A 22875-nucleotide genomic window follows, 5' to 3' on the forward strand; every position below is an offset into this window, starting at 1 on the left:
CCCTCAGGGTCCCTTCCACCTCTACAATTCAAATAATAACAACTGAAAGCCTCTTTTTAAATTGAAAAATGCAGGCTAATTCGTAACTGAAAACAAAATCTTGTTGATGCTCTGCTTGCCAAGCTTGGAGCAATGACGCTGAAGGTGGAGAGCACCCATTTTCGAAATAAGCAAATGAGCAATCTTATTTCCATGATGCTGTGATACAAACCACAGTGAAAGGACACTACAGGAAGGGCTGTGTAAAGAAGGTCTCTTTGAGGGTGTATGGAAACAAAGCCGTTAAGCTCCTTGGAGGAAAGGTGGGAAATAAATGCAACAAATAAATAAATGGCACAGAATTGGGGTGCAAAAAGCCTTCGCTCCTGGAGCAAAGCAACGTGGGTTTATTTCCAGGAGCGCCTCCCAGTGCGCATGCCCGATGGATGGCGTCGCTAGGCTCTTCCGCCCCCCCTCCCCGACGAATCTGAGCATGCGCGAAGATCGATGTGCTCGTTGAGGGAGAGTCGAGTGAGGACTTCGTATTACCGCATTTTCAACTCTCCAGCAACGTTACCCGGATTGGGCTGTGGCGCGTGCGCAGTTCGGCTTCCTTTCCCCCTTCTCGCGCCCCGCTGGAGTGAGGTTGCTTAGGGTGAGGCGCGCGCGCCGCGGAGGGTGTTTCGTTTTGGCGCATGCGCGAGAGCGAACGGGGAGGTGTTGGGGGGGCGGGGAGGAAAAGGCGGCAAAATTCTAACCGGGAAATCTTAAGCGCTTCCCTCAGTCAGTGACCTTGAGTTTCTGGTGAGGTAATTAAAACGGAGAAAAAGCGCTCCAATTTGAGTCAAAGGGAAAAAAGCAGCAACCAAAGGCCTCTGATTCCATATAAGAAGACTCATTTTGGGGGTCGCGCCTTTTCCTGATAGGTATATGTGACAAAAAAGGCAGCACCTCAGTATCCACTAATAATAATAATAATAATAATAATTTATTTATTATTTATACCTTGCCCATCTGTCTGTGTTTCCCCAGCCACTCTGGGCGGCTCCTGACAAAATATTAAAAATAGAACCAAACATTAAAAACTTCCCTAAACTTCCCTAAAAAGGGCTGCCTTCAGATGCCTTCTAAAAGTCAGATAAGGTAGTTGTTTATTTCCTTGACCTCTGAAGGCCCCCAGATTTTGACATCATCATCATCAAGCACAACAAGCACAAGCGTGGTTTATTTTACCTCATGAAATTCTCCTCAGCGGCTCCTGGGTGCTTTGTGTGAGCCGAAAATAATAGTGGCGATATGCAGCAGAAATAGTAATAATTACCAGTGCTGCAGATATCAAAACGGAGCCTTTCAGAAAGGGGCTTCTGTCATGAATGAATTATACTCAGTTGGAATAATTAATGTTTACTTCAAAACTGAATGTTGCCTACCAGAAGCTTTATGTGTTGCCTTAAACTCACTCGCCAGTTTAAAAAGGAATCCAATGGATCTATCTACATGATTCTATGTGAAATTTGATGTTATCTTGTGTATCATGCGGAAAAGGGCATCAAAATTTGGCTCAAAGGCAACAAAATGGCGTCTTAAAACAGAAAAGAATTTTGGTTTATCCTTTGTTAGTACAATCCTGCCGACATTCACACTTTTTCAATTTCTATTTATTTTTTTTGCGTCCCTTCAGCTCATGCTTCAACCTCTCCCACTGGAAAAAAAAAGTATTGACTTCAGGTTTTCCTTCATCCCAGCTTCCTGCCAAGAGAGAAAAAGTGCTTTATGGACAATTTTAAAAAAAGACAAACTAACATAAACACAAATCAAACGGCAATCAGCTTAAACAGGGAGATCTAGCAGCAAATACCAGTAAAATATAATTTAAAATAAAGTAAAATAAAATGGTGGTAAAACAGTTGTACTGATAGTATGAGGAGAGGGCAGCTTCTGCCTGGTAACCACCACATGCCTAATCTTCAAAGATGGCGGGCGAGGAGGGCAGGGATGCAAGCAGATCTACGTTGGCATGAGTAGATTCCTGGGGGAGAAGATGATCCCTATAGATATGGCCAGCACTGCCACATCCTCCAACAGTTAAAGCTTCCTAAGAATTTTTAGAAGGGGCTTATTTACAATCTCCATCAAGCCATGCACCTCTGTGGGCAGATCATCTCTCCCCTGGAGACACTCTTCAGATCTGAATGGGCTTCATTCTACCTGAATCCTGCCCAGTATGTTAAAGGGTTTCTTGGGTGCCCAAAAGATTCCCAAAAGCAGCCGACATCCTTGTTAAAACTTGCAGTGCAATCTTATAGGGAAGTAAAGCCCTGTTGTGCAATGGGATTTACTCTCAATTAAGTGTGCATAGAACTGTGTCTTTAACAACCATTCATTAAACCCATTTAATCGAATGGATTTAAAGCAAGGGCCAGCAACCTTTTCTAGCTGTGGGCTGGTTCACCGTCCCCTCAGACCATGTTGTGGGCCGGACTATATTTTTTTGGGGGAAATGAACGAATTCCTATTCCCCACAAATAACACAGAGTTGCATTTTAAATAAAATGACACATTCTACTCATGTAAAGACATGCTGATTCCCGGACCATCCACGGGCCGGATTTAGAAGGTGATTGGGCCGGATCCGGCCCATGGGCCTTAGGTTGCCTAGCCCTGATTTAGACGCATCGGATAACTTGATGTTGGATTGCGGCTTTTTTTCAGGAAAGTTATCAGCAGTCGTTTTTAGATCCTTGTAAAATAGTTGGCTAAAGAGCTCAATATTTTAGACACAGGAGATGTATTCAGGTCATTTTGTATTTCCGCCATTGAGTCTGTAGCTAAAGAGAGTTTAATTTTTTATCATTTTCTTACAATGTCAAGATTTGAAGGTTTGGGTGGCAGGGCCTGTGATGAAATTCTAGCTCTGTGGAAAAAATGCTGAACTTGTTACACCAACAACACCCCTCTCAGTCCCACTTTCTTGAGAGTTGTGTAACCAGAGAAGGAAATAAACACAACCCCACATTTATGATCACAATGAATGGACAGAAGTCCCTTTTAAGCAAATCCAAATATGCTATTGAAAGATAGGATCGACACATGTGGTTAAAAAAGAAAAGTGTGAGAGAAAGCACATTTCACAACATAACTCCCAGACACACCAGCTATAAAAACAAGCTCCTGCTTGTTCTGAAACCACAGAGTCTTTCAGTCCGCCCCCCCCCCACAAAATTTAAATGGCTAGTATTTGTTTCTTTGGCTTTCATGGAATTGCAGGCTAGCTGGATCCATACCATGTTATCAGATATTGCAATTACACATTTCTCTTGTAGTAAAAATTTAAGCTGGTTCCTATGAACCCAGAGAAATGGATCTTGACCCAGGGAGAGCTCAAGGATCCAGGCAAGCAGACGAATTTAAGCGTCTCCTGCCCACCAAATAACAGAGACCAAACCAGGACGTATGAAGCAAGGCACTTTTATTTTTGCTGTTGCAACAGGGTCCTTCCTCTCACACAGGAGAACAAGGAAGGAACCCCAAACAAAGATGTCTTGCCCTTAAAAAGAAATTTGAAATTGGTTTCAGCCCACCCCCCAGAAGCATCATCCATATGTCACAGAAGGGGTGTAGCCCAAGACCCCTCTCCCTAGATTCATCATAGGTACATCATGAAAGGGGAGGTCTGGTGGCAGTAATCTGAGCATCCTGGACCCTGCCCCCTGCCCCCAAAACCTAATCAACAAAATTGAGAGATATTTACATTTCCCTGTTTCCCAGCCAAGTTAATCACACCCTTTTGTCTGGCAGTCAGGTATCAGGATGCCAGGGATTATCACTTTAATTCCTGAGACAATGAGAAGGTTCCCCCCACCCCCCTTCTTCCTTGCAGAGGAACACCTGGTCAGAGAGAGAGAGTCAAAATGGTGTCAGTCAGGCCTGTTTTCCTGTGCTGCTTCAGACATGTTTCTGTACATTCATGTACATGTTTTATGAACCATTATTATATATATATAGATATGACCTCAAAATTCTTATAACAATCCCCCATTTGGGGCTATAATTTTTCTTAAAAATTGTTGCCCCACAAAAGAATAACCAGATGTGTTGTTTTAGTACTTTGGGAGAAGCATTTCTCAAAAATGGTCTATGTATTACACTTAACAGGATGGTCCACCAATATTGACTGGAAAGTGCAGTTTGCTTGTTTACCCTTTTGTGTGTTCTTCAGGTGTCAAAAGCTAGCTCTCCTCTGGTTGCACACCTCCATCGTGGCACAACAGCAACAATCCCTGGTGAATCCCCTTAGGGCTTTCATATTGACCATGTCGCCTGGCACTCACCATAGCTGCCACAGGTTTGGACATGTCATGAGAGAGATGCCTTTGCCTTGGGCTTTCTATGGGCCTTTATTATAGGCTCTGGCCTTGCACTGTAGGGAGTTGCCCAGTTGCTCTTAAAGGAAGAAAGCTACTTGCACCTTGGATACACTTGCCCAATTAGAACTGAAGCCAAATTAAAATTTATACAGCCCCAAAAAACATGTCCAAATTAGTCAATTTTAACTCTAAAAGGGATCATTCCTGTTAAATCAAGACATAAATACCTTCATTTATCTGGTGTTTCATGGATCTTGGGGCTTATTCTTGGTAAAATGATTTAAAACAATCTAAAATTGTGTAAGAAGGCTGGCACACTGCAGAGTGCCAGGTGGGACAAGAAAATGTGGTCATAAATTGATCTTAATCTAAATACTGGACTATGCAATATCCTGATCCTAAAAGGCATACAATGCATGGCAATAATCCAAAAAACAACAACATTGGGACACTATACATTAAACATAAAAAACAATTAAACACAAAATTGGTTCACACACCCCCTTCCTTGTGTAAATAACATACTGTCAGACATAGTTCAATGTTTCTGTCGAATATCACACAACATAAAACATAATCATATATCAGTTGTATGTCTTGAGGCCATCATGATCTTGAGACAATTCCGGCTGCTTTTAAATCCTAGGGCACAGAGTCTTGAGGTCAAGGAGAGAGAATGTCCTTGCAATTCACTTTCCCCCTTTGTCCCAAAGTCATTTGACACATTTCAGTATTCCTATATAACACATAATGCACAAAACCTTCAAATTATTAATTATACGCCATTTGTATATCTTGAGGCAATCAGGTGAACTTGAGATAATTCTTGCTGCTTTTGCATGTATCTCCAACAAGGGGGTTTTCTTGTCTGCCTTCGAGTCACTGGGAGGAAGCAAACAGTACTTCTATAACAGCACTTCTAAACCTTGCTGAAACGTTATAGCTTTCTAGGTCCTCCTTCTTAGGTTGTGATCAAAGAGATAAAATGTCAATTTGGTTTCCTGTAAAACATCCTTTTGAAAATAGGCCTGCAGGGGGTTGGGGCCTGAAGATATAATTAGTTAAAAAATAATAATGATAAATAGTATAATAATGATAAATAGTCAAGAAAGGGGAGAATATTCTAGAAATTTCTTCTTGGGAAGCTGCAAAGAATATAAGATCATAGTTATTTAATTACTGCTGAATTCCACGTGATGGACTGGTGGACATGCCCCAAAATATAACAAAACAAAACACTTACCAATAAATCTAATAATGAGCATCACAAAACAATACCTGGTTATTGTTAGAATAATTTCATAGACATAATGAAAAAACTGATTTAATAATGGAAGCAGATTATAAGCTAAAGAGAAGCGTCAAAGTCAAAGAGAAATGAAATTACTGTTTGTATCTCCTCACTCCTCACTTTTTTTTTTTTTTTTTTTTGCTGTGGAAGAAAAGAATTGGCAAAACACTCAATCATTGCTACATTAGAAAAGGGAGGGTTATATTAACATAGGGTAATGCTTCGGGGGTGAAATGCAAATGAGAGATAAGTATCCATCCTGAGTACCTGCTAGGAAAGAAATGGAGCCTTTTGTTTGCATAGTCTGTCAACTGGTAGACAGCAATTTTCTATGAATTTCCAAGTGTGGAGGGGGCTTGTTTAGGTGGCGTTCCCCCCCCCCCCCATTGGGAGATAATTTTGCATTAAGGTTCTGAAAGAATTTCTCTGCACCCTGAAAATTATTTCATGTGAAAATCAGTCAGGGAATGTTCCTAAAATGTACAGAGTTTTGCATGTTGAACTGGAATTGGCAGCTTCTAAACAGTTGATGGTTCTCAATGGTTCTTTATCTATTTATTTTTACATAAGGAAATTTAAATTTAAGTTTCATGTGCAAAGCATAACCTTGAACCTCTTAATTAATTTATAAACTACTCAAGAGACAGACTTATAGTAGTACTCTGCTATTTATACCTGTGGAAAGAATCTGGCATGTTAAGATTTTGAAACTTGGCAACCATTTAACTTTGATGGACCAGTAACATACATGAGGTTGTTTTCCCTCAGTGGTTCAGAGCTTTACATTAAGAAATTACTTCTTCGCCCCTTAGTTAAAACCTCATTTTTCTCCTCTATTTTCCTCTTCAAGCTGACATAGCCTCTGTGCATGTACAGAGTTCATGATTCGGCAGTCTATTATACCATTTTTTTTTAAAGTGCTGTACCTCTTGACAAAATTACCATCTGAATAAAGGAAGGGAAGGGGAAAGAGTAGATTTTAAAATAGGGTTAGATTTTACACAGAAACCCAGCAATTTACACTTCCACCAAACCAGCAACAAAAGTGGTGAAATTAAATTCTTTGGTCAGTTTAAATCCATTTCTTTAGCTTTTGTGTCCTGAGATATTTCTGACACCTCTTATTTCCTGTTCCTTGCTGCTTAGGAAGCAGGCTTATAAATCTTAAACTTCAAATATATAAAACTTCAATATCCAGGCAACCCAATATTTTCACCAGAAAGCTGCAAGAAAAGTTTGGTCAAATTAAACTCCTTAATGAAGTCATGGCACTAATTAGCCATGTTTACTGTACTATATAAACATCTCATACCCCAGGCAAAATAAATCTTGATTTGCCCCCTTTATCTACAGGGTTCGGGGTGAATTCGTAATTGCAAATGTTTTCGTTTGTTTGTTTGTTTTTAATTAATTTATTACAGCCATGGCAGACTAAATCCTTTGCATTCTCATTGATTTTCAGCCTTACCAATTCCAGACAAAATTTTCTGGCCCTTTATTTACAGGGATGGTCAAGGCTCATTCTGCTTGATTATGAATTTGTATGTGCTTGAACTGTTGGCTGGAGTTTTGCAGTTAAAAAAAATAGCTGACAATATGGTGGAAAAAATAACACCAGACATTCATTTTCAATGCATGATATACCATCTCTACCTCTTTCTGAATGGCACCTCAAACTCTTCATGCCAAACTTTAAAAATCTATCTTTCCATCCTTCTCCACCAAAGAGTAAAGCTTGACTGAATTCAGGCCATTTCACTAAGCCACCAGAGTTTAAACTCACTTTTCAGTGCTTGAGTAATCTAGTCCACCCCTTCTGAAATATGGGGATCTCAACACTATCACCGCCCTTAGGATACACATACATTTGAGTACAGATGCCTGACTGGGAGGGAAACACAGGCTATGCCCTATCACGGAAGCACATGTGTGTACTAAGGGAAAAATAAGGAAGGGGAAGATTAAAAGTACCAACGTTATATAGAAGCCTTTAGCAAACCTTAAGATTGGATAAACAGTTTAAGAGGGAATTTACTTCCTTACTAAAACCATTCTGTCCATTTGAATCAAGGTTAAAGTGACTCAGATAGACATTTGCTGGCTATGGAGCCTCTACTTTTAATAACATTTCCCTAGAAGGAACACCATATTCCATAGTCACATGGTGAAACATTACATACAGAGCACATGGCTCCCTTGTGACACAGACCTTAAATATTGTGAGTTCACAAACAAACATTTTCAAGGTTACAATCTCCCTTTTCCCTTCCCGCTCCCCCTTTCTGTACAGAAAGGGGTAGGTATGCACATACACCCCTCTTTAACTCTCTAGAGAAAGATTGGGAAATGTTCAAGACTTTCATATGTGCTTAGACTTTAAACCTTAATAGAGAAAGTGATAAAAACTTATATAATCACTCCATAAAAACAACAATTACACTCTTGTTCCAACTCTGAAAACCAATAATCTTTCCTTGCCAGAAAGCAGAGCTGGGCTGAATTTCAACCCATCACCACATCAGACACATTGCCTTTCACATAGCTCTAAAATGGGGGTTAGAAGGGACCCTGAGGTCATTTAGTCTAACCCTCTAAGATACAGGATTCACAAGATTTGAATGAAAATACCAACTTTATATAGAACCCTTTAGCAGATGAGTTTTTTCCTTAAGAGACTGATATCAGGAGCCCAACAATAACCCTTCTGTCCAACACAATTGAAGTTAAAACTAGACTCAGATAGACAATTCCTGGCTATGGAAGCTCTACTTTTGACAAACAATTCACCTTTATAGGAATAGCTGTTCAATTTTCCTTTAGTCAATATTCCTCTAGTCACTTGGAGGAAGACTCCCTTTTAGAGCCTCTCTCAATAACAAACATTTGCACACCTCATGAAGTGAACATTTTCAAGTTTCAAAATATTTTCAAAGCATTGAGCAAGCATTTTCAAACTTACAACTCTTATTTTCCTTCATCCTGCCCCCTCTTTTTTACTTTTGGAGAGGAAAAAATGGCCTTCTACAGCCTCTTTAAAACAAACCTTTACACACTACCTCCACTCTTTTAAATATTTGCCATGTTTTTGGGTTGATCAAGCCCTTACATAAGATTATTTAAGCAAGCTTGCCTTAATTTTTATATTATTTTAAACTATGCATGCTTTAAAAAAGGCAGTCTGTGGGTGTCATGGCCAAATTTTAAACACAAACCCCTAATTTCCTAAACCTGGATTATATCTCTCATTTACTTTAAGGGGAACAATGAACTATAGCAGACACAAGGAACAGACGCACATACACTTAACAGACAACACAAACATGTAACATGCAAACATATATAATTTTATACCATAACATACTTTGTAGGATTCCTCACAAAACTTTTCTCATTCAGAGTTCACCAGGGTTAATTTTAAAGCGGAGATTCACTGTATGTTAAAGGAACCTCCTGGTAGCCATTTCCCCTCATCTGGGTGGTCCATAGTAAATCGGACCCAATGTTTTTTTCTTACAAAGTTTTTGCAATTGGTTCCCTTCAAGCTTGTCCGCCCCGGGGATTTTATGCCAATTTAAGAGAACGAATTGGAGTGGACTTTCATCCTCAAAGTCCTTACCGGAGCCAAGCCTCAGTTGTGCTTTGCCTCGGTTGGGAGTCTGGGAAAGGAATTCCTTAGAGTGGGTTGCACCCATTTTACTTCTGTCTTTTTATACTGCAGTTCTGGGTCCCCGACCCTGTTCCTGGACACTCTTAACTTCCCGAGTCTATGACTCACCCCCACGTCCTAGTGGTGTTCCTGCCTGCCGTTCGCGTGCACTAACTACTAGGCGGCCTGGTGCAGCTAAAACCCTATTGGAACCCTCCCACTGGTCATCAATTGCCTGAGGGTTCCACAGCAACTTCCCTGCCTCTTACACACAAGACTCAGATCCTACTGAACGCTTGCCTACGCAATGTCAGGTCGGAACTGAGGAATACAGAGATACAGAGTAGTAGGAAAGGAACGGGCGCACTTGCAATCTCTGGTCATGGGTCATTCCCGACACGGGTCGCCATGGCAGGGGGGCGTCTTCACCCGAAGATTAAGAGCAGAGGAATAGGAAACAGAGCTGGGATAGCCAGATTCCCAGATTGGTAGAAAAGCGACAGTTTGCTCAGACTCCTGCTCAGTTTGGCAGGAGGGAGCTGGGACAGTCTTTCTGAGCTCTGCGTTTAACGTAAAGACTGTTGCCCTGGACCTCAGTTCTACCTTGTAACTGTGCCTGGCAGCCTTGCTGCAACTAAGGTCCAAAGAGGAGAGTAGAAAAGGATAGTCCAAGTGGAGAAATAGATTTTTAGTTGCTGTGGTTCTTAGCTCACCCAAAGTGTCCCCTTTTAATACTCACGACTGATCCTTTCAGTCGAATCCCGTTGTCTCCAGCTTCCCACTGGTTCCTGAAGAAAAAACAGCCTTGTCCCTTTAAACGTTGCTTCGTCCTGGGGGTCCCGCTTGGACTCTCAATTACTACCAAGTGCCTCGGGTCCTGAGGTTGGTTTACCCCCCTGCAAAAGAGGCAAGGGCGCGCTGGGCTCCCCTTCCTCAGTGAACCCGGAGCTCAAGGCAAAACTGGGTCCCCGAAGTGGTCGCCAAATTGTAGTAAAAATTTAAGCTGGTTCCTATGAACCCAGAGAAATGGATCTTGACCCAGGGAGAGCTCAAGGATCCAGGCAAGCAGACGAATTTAAGCGTCTCCTGCCCACCAAATAACAGAGACCAAACCAGGACGTATGAAGCAAGGCACTTTTATTTTTGCTGTTGCAACAGGGTCCTTCCTCTCACACAGGAGAATAAGGAAGGAACCCCAAACAAAGATGTCTTGCCCTTAAAAAGAAATTTGAAATTGGTTTCAGCCCACCCCCCAGAAGCATCATCCATATGTCACAGAAGGGGTGTAGCCCAAGACCCCCCCTCCCTAGATTCATCATAGGTACATCATGAAAGGGGAGGTCTGGTGGCAGTAATCTGAGCATCCTGGACCCTGCCCCCTGCCCCCAAAACCTAATCAACAAAATTGAGAGATATTTACATTTCCCTGTTTCCCAGCCAAGTTAATCACACCCTTTTGTCTGGCAGTCAGGTATCAGGATGCCAGGGATTATCACTTTAATTCCTGAGACAATGAGAAGGTTCCCCCCACCCCCCTTCTTCCTTGCAGAGGAACACCTGGTCAGAGAGAGAGAGTCAAAATGGTGTCAGTCAGGCCTGTTTTCCTGTGCTGCTTCAGACATGTTTCTGTACATTCATGTACATGTTTTATGAACCATTATTATATATATATAGATATGACCTCAAAATTCTTATAACACTCTATAATTTGTAAAAGAAATTAGTATAACTAGATTTGCATGTGGTCTAAGAACATAATTGCATTATGTTGAATTGCGCCAGAGGCCTATGCAGTGATGATCCTCAGGGTCCCTTCCAACTCTGCAATTCTATGATTCAATTTCTATGATTGTTTAGCTCTTGATCCACTCCCCTTCTCATTTGAATTAGATTGGATTAGCCCACACCAGTGTGCATTTGAATTTGTATATGGGGAGCAACTTTGCTCTTCCCCATTCATTACCAGTAGGCATTCCTACTTTGGGCTCCTTCACACTCTCGCTTGTCCTGCCTCTTCCCTCAGGGGAAGCCTGGCTTCAAGTTACAAACCAAGAAAACCAATAATAATAATAATAATAATAATAATAATAATAATAATAAGGAGATGGTGATTTAAACACCAGGAAGAACTTTCTGACCGTAAGAGCCGTTCAACAGTGGAATGGTCCCCCTCTGGAGGTAGTGGACCCTCCTTCCTTGGAGGTTTTTAAGCAGAGCTTGGATAACCACCTGTCACCGATGCTTTAGCTGAGATTCCTGCATTGCAGGGGGTTGAACTAGATGACCTCTGGGGGTCCCTTCCAACTCTACAGTTCTTTGATTTCTATGAATCGGAACAAACACCAGTTGGGCTTTCCATGGAATTGACATTTGATCCAATTCAGTGATAAAGAGTGGGCTTTCCTGGGGAAAGTGACAGGATGCCTCTCAGGCCTGTGCTTTCTAGACATTAGACAAGGGGAGATGTGGACAAGCTATGGGCATAGCCGGGGGGGGGGGCAAGGAGGGGCAGCTGCCCTCCCAAATCAATAAAAATACATAGCTAACAGGTTCTGCCCTCCCCCAACAAAAGGCCTGCCCCCCCAACTAAAATCCTGGCTACACCCCTCCCCTGGGATGAGCCCTTAGTTGAGTTAGTTGGTTCTGTAATGCTGATTAAGTACCAACAGGGTACACACACAGATTCCCTCTCTTTTTTGGGGAAAGAGAGTGCTGAGCCCCGCCCCCTAGTATTTTTCTGTGTACACCAATACGCCCCCTATTTTTGGGGACTCAAAATTAAGAAAATTGGGGGGGAGATTGCCCCTCTGTATAAGACTTCCCCCTTTTAAAAATCTTTTAGTAAAAACAAAACAAAACTAGTCTTATACACGGAAAAGTACGGTAATTGAAAGCACAGCCAGAAACTAAATGAAAGCACTGAGGAAGTAGTGGGCATGGAATAGGGAGTAACAGAAAGTGGTGACTGATACACTCACCTCAAAACACTGAAATAAATAGTTAACAATCCTGAGTGGAGTGGTTTGGAGCCCAAGCCCTCTGCAATTCATTGGATTATGCTTGTTATAGCGTAAACCCCAATATACAGAGAGGAAGCGCTGAGATTTGTGTTGTTTGAGGGTAAAGTCACGCGGACGATGCAAATGGGTTTTTTAACATTAGGAAGAACTTCCTGACAGTAAGAGCTGTTTGGCAGTGGAATTTGCTGCCAAGGAGTACGGTGGAGTCTCCTTCTTTGGAGGTCTTTAAGCAGAGGCTTGACAGCCATCTGTCAGGAATGCTTTGATGGTGTTTCCTGCTTGGCAGGGGGTTGGACTGGATGGCCCTTGTGGTCTCTTCCAACTCTATGATTCTATGATTGTGAGAACTTTGCTGCTAGGGGTCCCACATCTTTGTTTGCTTGTGCTCCTGGGAGGGAAAGCCCAACTGTTATACTTAGATTTCTTACACACAAATATATTCGGTGTAGAAAGCCTTGTTTCAGCCCCCATGCCAGTGATATCAGGGGTCCTATTATTGACCAATTACTTCTGCCTCATGAGAACTACCGGTAGAAACCTGCCTTTTTTAAAAAAAACTACAACGAAAAACCTCACAATATGGTTGGTGGGAAGGCAGAGAGAACCCCCAAGGCACTGGGAAGTGCTCAGGGCTAGCTGCTTCACCAGGCAACTTTTCCTGCTTTCTGATTCTGTGCTCCTCAGAATGCAAATAAGAGACTCATTGTGTTATATGGAGACTCTGTTCTGAAATGAAGAGCAGTCCTCTGGAGTTTCAGGTTCAGAGGCAGCAATGCCACCCAGGGGAATATCAGTTGCTCAGGAGAGATAGTGAGTGAGACAGCTATTGCCTCCGTGCTTTGCTCCTAGGCTTCCGGCTGGCCACTCTAGTAAGAAGTGTTGTGTCATAGCTTAAGAAGTCCAGATACACATCTTCAAGAGAACAGTTCTTTATTTAGGGCAAAACAGGACTGACTCTGAGGGCAGGAAGGCTACATTTATAGGGACAGGGAACTAGCTAGAAAGGGATACATTTTGGAGGGAACAATGTCAGGCAATCCCAGTGTTGCCTTTTGGAGGAAACCAATAAGACAGAGGATCCAAAAATACAGCAGCTTAAATGAAACAATAGTACCGTAGCTGTACCTTCCGGAACCAAAAGGCAGTTACTTTACCCTAAAGCACATACAGACAATAGTAATGCAGATATAAAATCCTTTGACTCAATACACAACAAGAAGAAACCTGTGATGTGAATATCTACATGCATTTTATTCATAACAGCTGGATTAAACAGGCCTTTGGTCTGAGCCAGCAGGAGTTCTTAAAGACAAGGACTCATTTGCACCTCTGCTATGTTCCTGAAAAGTCACAGTCCCTTGAACTCATTGTACAAGAGGGTTGAACTTATTTGGGATCACATAGAAGAATCTAAACCAGCCTGGCACATGTAACTGTTGTAAAGCAGCACAGATCGTGATTACAGCTTTGTTTCACCTACTGAAACATTTTTGACAGGAACAAGGCGGCATTGGCACATGTTTAATGGAGAGAGGCCATTTGTCAACTAAATCCTGGTTGCGTAACCTTAACGTAATCAAGCCTTAACAATAACCTTAATGCAAAACAGAAAATGTAAGGGGGGGAGAGATGTATTTATTATCCAGATTAATTAACCCAGTGTCAAAAAGTTCTGGTTTTGTGAATGCTTCCTCCGATATAATTTAGACCTCATGTTTCCCTACCTCCACAGAGGGCTGCCAGCTTTTTATGAGAAGAGGGGTCTCTGCCATGGGCATAGCCAGGATTTGGGGGGGGGCAGAACCCCAGTTAGTCATGTGTTGTATTTTTATTTATTTAGGGGGGGCAGCTGGCCCTCCCTACCCCCTTGGCTACGCCCATGGTCTTCTGCCCATTATGGGAAACCTGCAAGCAGGATTTGAACACAGTTGTGTTCTCCTCACTTGTGAATCATAGCAATGGGCATTCAAAGGTATCCTTAGAAAGTGGAGGTAGATAGAACATAGCCATCATTATTAACAGCATAGAATAGATCCTCTCTATTATTATTTTTTAAAGTCAGTTGTACCTAGGGAGGAAAGCTATAAGGTCCAATTTACATTTGAGAGAACATTCCGAGATCACACAGCTTAATTCCAAATTAATATTGAACAGCACACTACACACACACAATTCTGTAAATGATGCTTTGACTCTGCGTTGGGAACAGCTCACGGATTTTAATTGTGGTTAGATTACCACAGATTACGCAGTTAGGATTCCTATCTGAAGCTAGGATTTAGGAAATGCAGGGAAATGCTGGGGCCGTTCCCCGTCTTTTATCTTCTCAAAGAACATAATAACTTTTTTTAAAAAACAGTTAATCATGTATTTTTATTGCTTTCTCTTCCTTCCCCTCCTCTCTCTTTCCTTAAGTTAGACGAAAAACACACACCTCCTGGTGTAGACACACCGCTGAAACATAATGACAAGTCAGAAAAATAAAGGCGGTAAGATCAGTGTGTGCTCCATTTATTTATTTTAAGGAAGTACAGTACTGTGTGGTGTGGGCGTGTTTCCCAGGCGCAAGTAGCGGGGTGGGAGGGGGGAGAGCTGCTCCTGCTCCACACAGTGCTACAAAGAACAACCCCTCTAGCTCTTTCCCACCACCACTTTGTGCAAGCTCTTAAAGAAATTGCAAAAACTGCTCCATTTTATCCTTCCAGGGGAGGGAAAGAAGTGTGTGTGTGTGTGTGTGTGTGTGTAAGTAGTGGTGGTGGCGGCAGCAGCAGCAGCAACAACAACAACAACCTGTGCCCGTCACCACCACTGTCACTAGATGTACACTTAAGCACTAGAAAGAAGAAGATTGTGTTTTCCAGTTAAAATTGTGGTTTTGTTTCCCAAATGATGCCAAAGCCAAAAACTGTCAATTTCACTCTTGTCAAAAGCAGGGGAATGAGATTGACAAAGGTTATTCTCGGCTTTGAGAGGGAGTATGAGCTCACACCACAGCCTTCCGATGCAGGAGTTTGCTGGGAGGAGCGCTCATATTCCGGAGCATTAAAATAAAAGGATGGCAGCAGTAATTAACCTTAAAAAAAGAAGAAGTCTAGAACAGGATTTAGAAGGCTTGAGCAGTGCCTTCCAGATGTTTTTTGACACAAACTCCCATCAGCTCCAGCCTGCACAGCTGGAGACCAACAGGTTGAGGAAGCCCTTGGATTTTCTGTCTCAGGCAGCAAAATGAATTCTGTGAATATATTACTATGCTACTAACCATATGTTATTATGTGCTAAACAATACAATGTGTTTTCTGCAACTTCAGAACCTGGGAAAGTGCCCAAAAGAATGTTTGCTCCCCCAGTAGCTAAACCTCACCAGCTCTTTGCAAAAGGGGAACTGTTAGAGCTCCAGGACAAACAGGAAGGTGCTGAAACTAAAGGCATTCCTGCTCCTCTGCACCATGTCCATGCCCCACGTGACAGAATTGTAGCCAAGCCCATCAAAACACCGAAGGCTCAAGATAAGGGGAAGAAAGGGAGCCCTACTGCTAGGACTGTAAAGGAAGAAGACTGCAAGAAGGATCCAGGCATGGCCAGAAATGTAGGTGGTGGGAATGCAGATATGATTATCATGATCATTATTTATTGAATTTACTTACCGCTATTTATGATATAGGTTTGCTCCCTCAAGGGAGGATTTTTCCAAGTCAAATATTCAGAGTTCTCTGCTCGGAAGCTCTTGGCAGATAACAACTCTAAAAAGCATGTTTTAAAATAGTTAACACCCCACCCCACAAAAACCACTAAAAGTTTTGCCCTTCTCGTTTTCAGAGGGGGTACTTAAGTTGAGGGTTGTTTGGCCTGTGGATAGAGGGCCTGCCATGATTGAGGAAAAGACCCCCCTGCATATGTTCAGAAGCACCCTCATCTTTATTCTTCCACACGCCCCAGGGCTGATCCCTGGCAATGGTTGAAAGCTGCTGAAATTTTGGCTCGGAATAAGCTATGAATGAGTCACATTTACCTCTGTACTGCTAGGGCACTGTGATTATACTTAGTGTTACTAGGATGTAATCAACATATGTTAGAGACACACTGCTTCAGGGACCTTTTTCCTAGCTCAGAGTTTTCTGCTGTTGGGAAAACTTGGGAAATGTGGCATCCCTTTCTCTGAGGAGGTGTAGACTTAGGACTTATCTACACTGGTCGGTTATAACATTAAAAATGAGTTATAAATATTTGACACCATTGGGAGCTGCAAAGTTGCGAGCTGCTGGCAATGGAAAAATACATTGAGCGATATATAACAATATTTAACGTTGTTTTTAATAGCGTTTTTTTAGAGATCCATGTAGATCCAGCCTTGGTTTAAAGCCCACATGAAAATTATATTCCTTCTCTCTCTTTTTTCAGTTGGGGACTAGCTTGCCAGAGGTTATGATTTTCTTTGGCAGTTATTAAACATGGGCCTTGCTAACCTTACTTTTTATGCAAATTTCTTCCAAAGTTCATTAGCGCCTCTTCAGCAGGCTTTAAGCTATATACTCCCGAAAGGCAACAGCACCACTCAGGTGTGAATTAAAATGCGTGGAAATAACTTCAGGCAATGAGCGAGTGCTGCTATGGGAAACAATTAGATAAATCCCTGCATTGCAGGGGGTTGGACTAGATGGCCCTTGGGATGCCTTCCAGTTCTGAGATTCTATGATTCTATGAAAACTGTTCCCGCAGGAAACAAGCTAAACCTCTCTGAGGGAAGGTGCAAAATCTTGCATGGAAGGAATCTCATTACTGTATACAGGCCTCATTTTGCAGCTCCGTATTTCTGGGATGGAAGAGTGCTGTGATTATGACCATCAGGTGCTTGCTTACCATTCTTCCGCCAGTAAATACTCAGACTAGTTAACAAACAAGGCCAAAATCCACCTGTATAAATAATAGAGACTATTAAATCTTAAGACACATTAAAAACTATTTAAAATGTTCAACTAAAATAATTAAAAAACAGGGCTAAAGCTAGCGATTAAAAACTGGTTTGACTAAAAGTGTTTTCCATTTCTGCCTGGAAGACAATGGAGGGAGAGCCGGGTGAATGACCACAGGAAAGTCATTCCAAAGCCCCAGCCAGGTCCCTCATGCTCATTCCCTGGGAAGCAGTGGGGCAGGTTGACCTGGGAGCAGGTGGTCCATGTGGTAACTGGGTCCAAGACCATTTAGGATAGGGATTCCCAACATGGTGCCCTGGTGCCCTAAGATATTTTCTTTTTTTAAAAAAACATTTTTTAAACCACCATGGGTTGGGCTGGGCTGGAAAATAAAGAGCAGGCACATAGACGACCTGCCCTTCCCCTAGAATGTGCCTAGGCCTCACATTTAACCATAGAAATGTTGTGCTGGAATGGACCTTTTGCAAGGGTCATCTAGTCCAACCAAAAATAATACATTTATTTATTCACAAAAGTTTTATTCTACTTGATTGTAAGCAAGTCTCTAAGCAGTTTGCAGTTGTGGGCATATTGCCTGTATTTTTCTTTGTATTTTGAGGGGGTTGCTTTGTTTGTTTGTTTGTTGCGGGGGGGGGGGTTTACTTGTTTTGTTTTAGTGTTGCCCGCTTTTTTGCCTGCTTTTTATTTTTTATTTGGTGTGTGTATGTAATAATAATAATAATAATAATAATAATAATAATAATATATTATTTATACCCTGCCCATCTGGCTGGGTTTCCCCAGCCACTCTGAGCGGCTTCCAACAGAAAAATAAAACACAGTAATCTATTAAACATTAAAAGCCTCCCTGAACAGGGCTGCCTTCAGATGTCTTCTAAAAGTCTGGTAGTTGTTTTCCTCTTTGACATCTGTTGGGAGGGCGTTCCACAGGGCAGGCGCCACCACCGAGAAGGCCCTCTGCCTGGTTCCCTGCAACTTGGCCTCTCGCAACGAGGGAACCGCCAGAAGGCCCTCGGTGCTGGACCTCAGTGTCCGGGCAGAATGATGGAGGTGGAGACGCTCCTTCAGGTATACTGGACCGAGGCCATTTAGGGCTTCAAACTTTGAATTGTGCTCGGAAACGTACTGGGAGCCAGTGTAGATCTTTCAAGACCGGTGTTATGTGGTCTTGGCGGCCGCTCCCAGTCACCAGTCTAGCTGCCGCATTCTGGATTAGTTGTAGTTTCCGGCTCACCTTCAAAGGTAGCCCCACGTAGAGCGCATTGCAGTAGTCCAAGCGGGATATAACTAGAGCATGCACCACTCTGGCTAGACAGTCTGCAGGCAGGTAGGGTCTCAGCCTGCGTACCAGATGGAGCTGATAGACAGCTGCCTTGGACACAGAATTGACCTGCGCCTCCATGGACAGCTGTGAGTCCAAAATGACTCCCAGGCTGCGCACCTGGTCCTTCAGGGGCACAGTTACCCCATTCAGGACCAGGGAATCCTCCACACCTGCCCGCCTCCTGTCCCCCAGTGTCCCTCCTGTCAGTGTTCTGCCTCATGCTTTTTTTGGAGGGGGTTTCTGAGAACTGGCAGTTTATATTTTGTGGAATGGGTGCCTGCAGCTATGCGTAAGATGTCCAAAAGTGGCCGTAGGCCCAACAAAGGCTGGGGACCCTTGGTTTAAGGCTTTACACTAGCAAACTTGATCTTGAAAACAAAGCAGTAGTAAAGAACTAGATTGAGTCCAGAGACAGATATGTTCTGATCATTGAGGACCAAATAAAAGCCTGGCTGCTGCATTTTGGACCAGCCGATGTTTCACAGCTGTTTTAAAAGCAGCCCCTCTGCCAATGCTAGCCAGGGCCTATGCTTACTAAGCAGGGCGTGGTATTGTTCTTACATTTGCTCATCTTTTGGCAGGAAGAAGGTGGCCTCACCGATGCACAGTTCGAGGAGATTGTCCAGAGTGTGCTTCAGAAGCCTTTACAGGAGTGTATTGGTATGCTGCTTGGGGTGGGGGAGAGACACAAGGGCAGAAAGATGTTGCTGTAACATAGACACGGCTACTAAAGTTTGAGGCACTTCTCACACAAACACTTGGTCTTAATTTCAGTTGGTTTTATTGTATGGTTGCCTTGAGGGGCAAGGATGGAACGGACAAGGAGTGTTGTAGTCCCCCAAAAGGCCCTCTGAATGACCCCTCCCCACAGCAGCAACATAATATTGTGTTAACAGAAAGCAGGAATGAAGGAGGCAAGAGACAGAGAGCTGAATCTGGCTTGCCCCACTTGGTTCCCGCAACTAGATGCTGCTTAAACTCTTGGAGTACTTGCTTTGCCTTGTGCCATAAAGTCTGCCATGAGTTGTGCCACTACAGTTGCAATCATATTCCTACTTACCTGGAAGTAACCTCCTTGAATTCAGTCACGCTTACATCTGAGAAGTTCTGTTAATGGCTGCAACTTTGGAAGCCTGTCAACTTTTGAAGATAAAGTTTGGGAGCTGGCAGTGATTTTCGCTCAAGCCAACATCAAACTATTTTATGAACTCATAATCCTTCAGGGCTTAGCTATTTAAAGCTGTTTTGCTCTTTTATTTCCAGAAGACTCTGTGAAGAAAACAATTTCGGCAAAGCCTACTGAGAAACAAGATCAGGGAAGGTGAGTTTTACGGCTGCCTATTCAGCCTCGCTGCTGAAGGCGGAGCACTCTTCAAGTTCACAGAGACATTCCCAAGCCATTCCTCAAGAACAATTTCTGTAATTTGCACCTTGAACGTTGTGGGCTTGTGCTTCGCTACTGCAGGGAAGGAGCTGACCACAAACCAAAGTGCTGCAAGCAAGGAGACCCTAAAGCAGGGCCCAGGGAACCTTTTTCAACCTGAGTGCCACATTGCCTGCTAGAGAACCTAGTGTAGCAGCAGCGGCAGCGGGCGGGGGGGGAGGGGGGAACTGACAGTGGTGGACAGTGCCAGAGGCAAAAGCAGGCAGGGCAATGGATGCAGATTTTACCTTTGTACAGAATCATAGAGATGGAAGAGACCACAAGGGCTATCCACCAGTCTAACCCCCTGCCAAGCAGGAAACACCATCAAAGCATTCCTGACAGATGGCTGTCAAGCCTCTGCTTAAAGACCTCCAAAGAAGGAAACTCCACCACATTCCTTGGCAGCAAATTCCACTGCCAAACAGCTCTTACTGTCAGGAAGTTCCTCCTAATGTTTAGGTGGAATCTTCTTTCTTGTAGCTTGAATCCATTGCTCCGTGTCCACTTCTCTGGAGCAGCAGAAAACTTTCTCCCTCTTCTATATGACATCCTTTTATATATTTGAACATGGCTATCATATCACCCCTTAACCTTCTCTTCTCCAGGCTAAACATACCCAGCTCCCTAAGCCGTTCCTCATAAGGCATCGTTTCCAGGCCTTTGACCATTTTGGTTGCCCTCCTCTGGACACGTTCCAGTTTGTTAGTATCTTTTTTGAACTGTGGTGCCCAGAACTGGACACAGTACTCAAGGTGAGCTTTGACCAGAGCAGAATACAGTGGTACTATTACTTCCCTTGATCTAGATGCTATACTCCTATTGATGCAGCCCAGAATTGCTTTGGCTTTTTTAGCTGCTGGATCACACTGTTGACTCATGTCAAGTTTGTGGTCTACCAAGACTCCTAGATCCTTTTCACATGTACTGCTCTCAAGCCAGGTGTCACCCATCCTGTATTTGTGCCTTTCAATTTTTTTGCCCAAGTGTAGTACACTGTGGGTTAAACCACAGAGCCTAGGGCTTGCTGATCAGAAGGTCGGCGGTTCGAATCCCTGCAACGGGGTGAGCTCCCATTGCTTGGTCCCAGTTCCTGCCAACCTAGCAGTTCGAAAGCACGTCAAAGTGCAAGTAGATAAATAGGGACCGCTACAGCGGGAAGGTAAACGGCGTTTCCGTGTGCTGCTCTGGTTTGCCAGAAGCGGCTTTGTCATGCTAGCCACATGACCTGGAAGCTGTACGCCGGCTCCCTCGGCCAATAATGCGAGATGAGCGCCGCAACCCCAGAGTCGGTCACGACTGGACCTAATGGTCAGGGGTCCCTTTACCTTTACCACACTCATACCTCGGTTTAAGTACGCCTCGGTTTGAGTATTTTCAGTTTAAGTACTCCGTGGACCCGTCTGGAAAGGATTAATCCACTTTCCATTACTTTCAATGGGAAAGTTCGCTTCAAGGTTAAGTACACTTCAGGTTAAGTATGGACTTCCAGAACCAATTACACTCATACCTCGGGTTAAGTTAGCTTCAGGTTGAGTACTTCACGGACCCGTCTGGAACATATTAATCCACTTTCCATTACTTTCAATGGGAAAGCTCGCTTCATGTTAAGTACACTTCAGTTTAAGTACTCTACGGACTGTCTGGAACAGATTATTCCACTTTCCATTACTTTCAATGGGAAAGTTCGCTTCAGGTTAAGTATAGACTTCCGGAACCAGTTGTGTTTGTAAACCGAGGTACCACTGTACTTTACATTTCTCCCTGTTAAAATACATCTTGTTTGCTTTGGCCCAGTTGTCTAATCTGTTAAGGTCATTTTGAAGTGTGATCCTGTCCTCTGGGGTATTAGCCACCCCTCCCAATTTGGTGTCATCTGCAAACTTGATCAGGATGCCCTCAAGCCTTTCATCCAAGTCAGTGATAAAGATGTTGAATAAGACTGGGCCCAAGATAGAACCCTGTGGCACCCCACTAGTCACTTCTCTCCAGGATGAGGAGGAGCCATTGATGAGCACCCTTTGGGTTCGGTCAGTCAGCCAGTTACAAATCCACTGAATGGTAGCATTGTCTAGCCCACATTTTACCAGCTTCTTTACAAGAATATCATGGGGCACCTTGTCAAAGGCCTTGCTGAAATCAAGATAGGCTACATCCACAGCGTTCCCTTCATCTACTAGGCTTGTAATTCTGTCAAAAAATGAGATCAGATTAGTCTAACATGACTTATTTTTCAGAAACCCATGCTGACTTTTAGTGATTACAGCGTTCCTTTCTAGATGCTCACAGACTGTTTGCTTAATGATTTGCTCTAGAATCTTTCCTGGTATTGAGGTCAGGCTGACTGGGCGGTAATTGTTTGGGTCCTCTCTTTCCCCCTTTTTGAAAATAGGGACAACATTTGCCCTCCTCCAGTCTGCTGGGACTTTGCCTGTTCTCCAGGAATTCACAAAGATTACTGCCAGTGGTTCAGAAATCACCTCTGCCAGTTCTTTTAATACTCTTGGATGTAGTTCATCTGGCCCTGGAGACTTGAATACTGTACTGTACATCTAAACTAGCCAAGTATTCTTGTACTACCTCCTTACTTGTTCTGGGCTGTGTTTCCCCTGCTGAATCATCTGCTCCATATTCTTCAGGTCGGGCATTGTTTTCTTTTTTGGAGAAGACTGAGGCAAAGAAGGTATTGAGGAGTTCTGCCCTTTCTCTGTCCCCTGTTCGCATTTCACCATCTTCTCCTCTAAGTGACCCCACTGTTTCCTTGTTCTTCCTTTTGCTACGGACATACCCATAAAAGCCCTTTTTGTTGCTTTTAACCTCTCTTGCAAGCCTGAGTTCATTCTGTGCTTTAGCTTTTCTGACTTTGTCTCTACACGTGCTGGCTATTTGTTTGA

General features: G+C 43.1%; 1 protein-coding gene across 1 annotated transcript in view; it reads left to right on the top strand.

Annotated features, from left to right (window-relative positions):
- Positions 1-15527: 15527 nt before the first annotated feature.
- The window catches only part of ZCWPW1 (zinc finger CW-type and PWWP domain containing 1), a 28162-nt gene continuing 20814 nt past the window's right edge, over positions 15528-22875 (top strand). The window contains exons 1-3 of the mRNA XM_060281396.1: positions 15528-15889; positions 19140-19218; positions 19822-19879. Of these exons, the coding sequence (XP_060137379.1) occupies positions 15566-15889; positions 19140-19218; positions 19822-19879 (461 nt within the window). The 5' untranslated portion in view covers positions 15528-15565. The remainder of the gene's footprint in view (positions 15890-19139; positions 19219-19821; positions 19880-22875) is intronic.

Source organism: Zootoca vivipara, chromosome 13 (genome assembly GCF_963506605.1).
Source record: "Zootoca vivipara chromosome 13, rZooViv1.1, whole genome shotgun sequence".
Taxonomy (NCBI): Eukaryota; Metazoa; Chordata; class Lepidosauria; order Squamata; family Lacertidae; genus Zootoca; species Zootoca vivipara.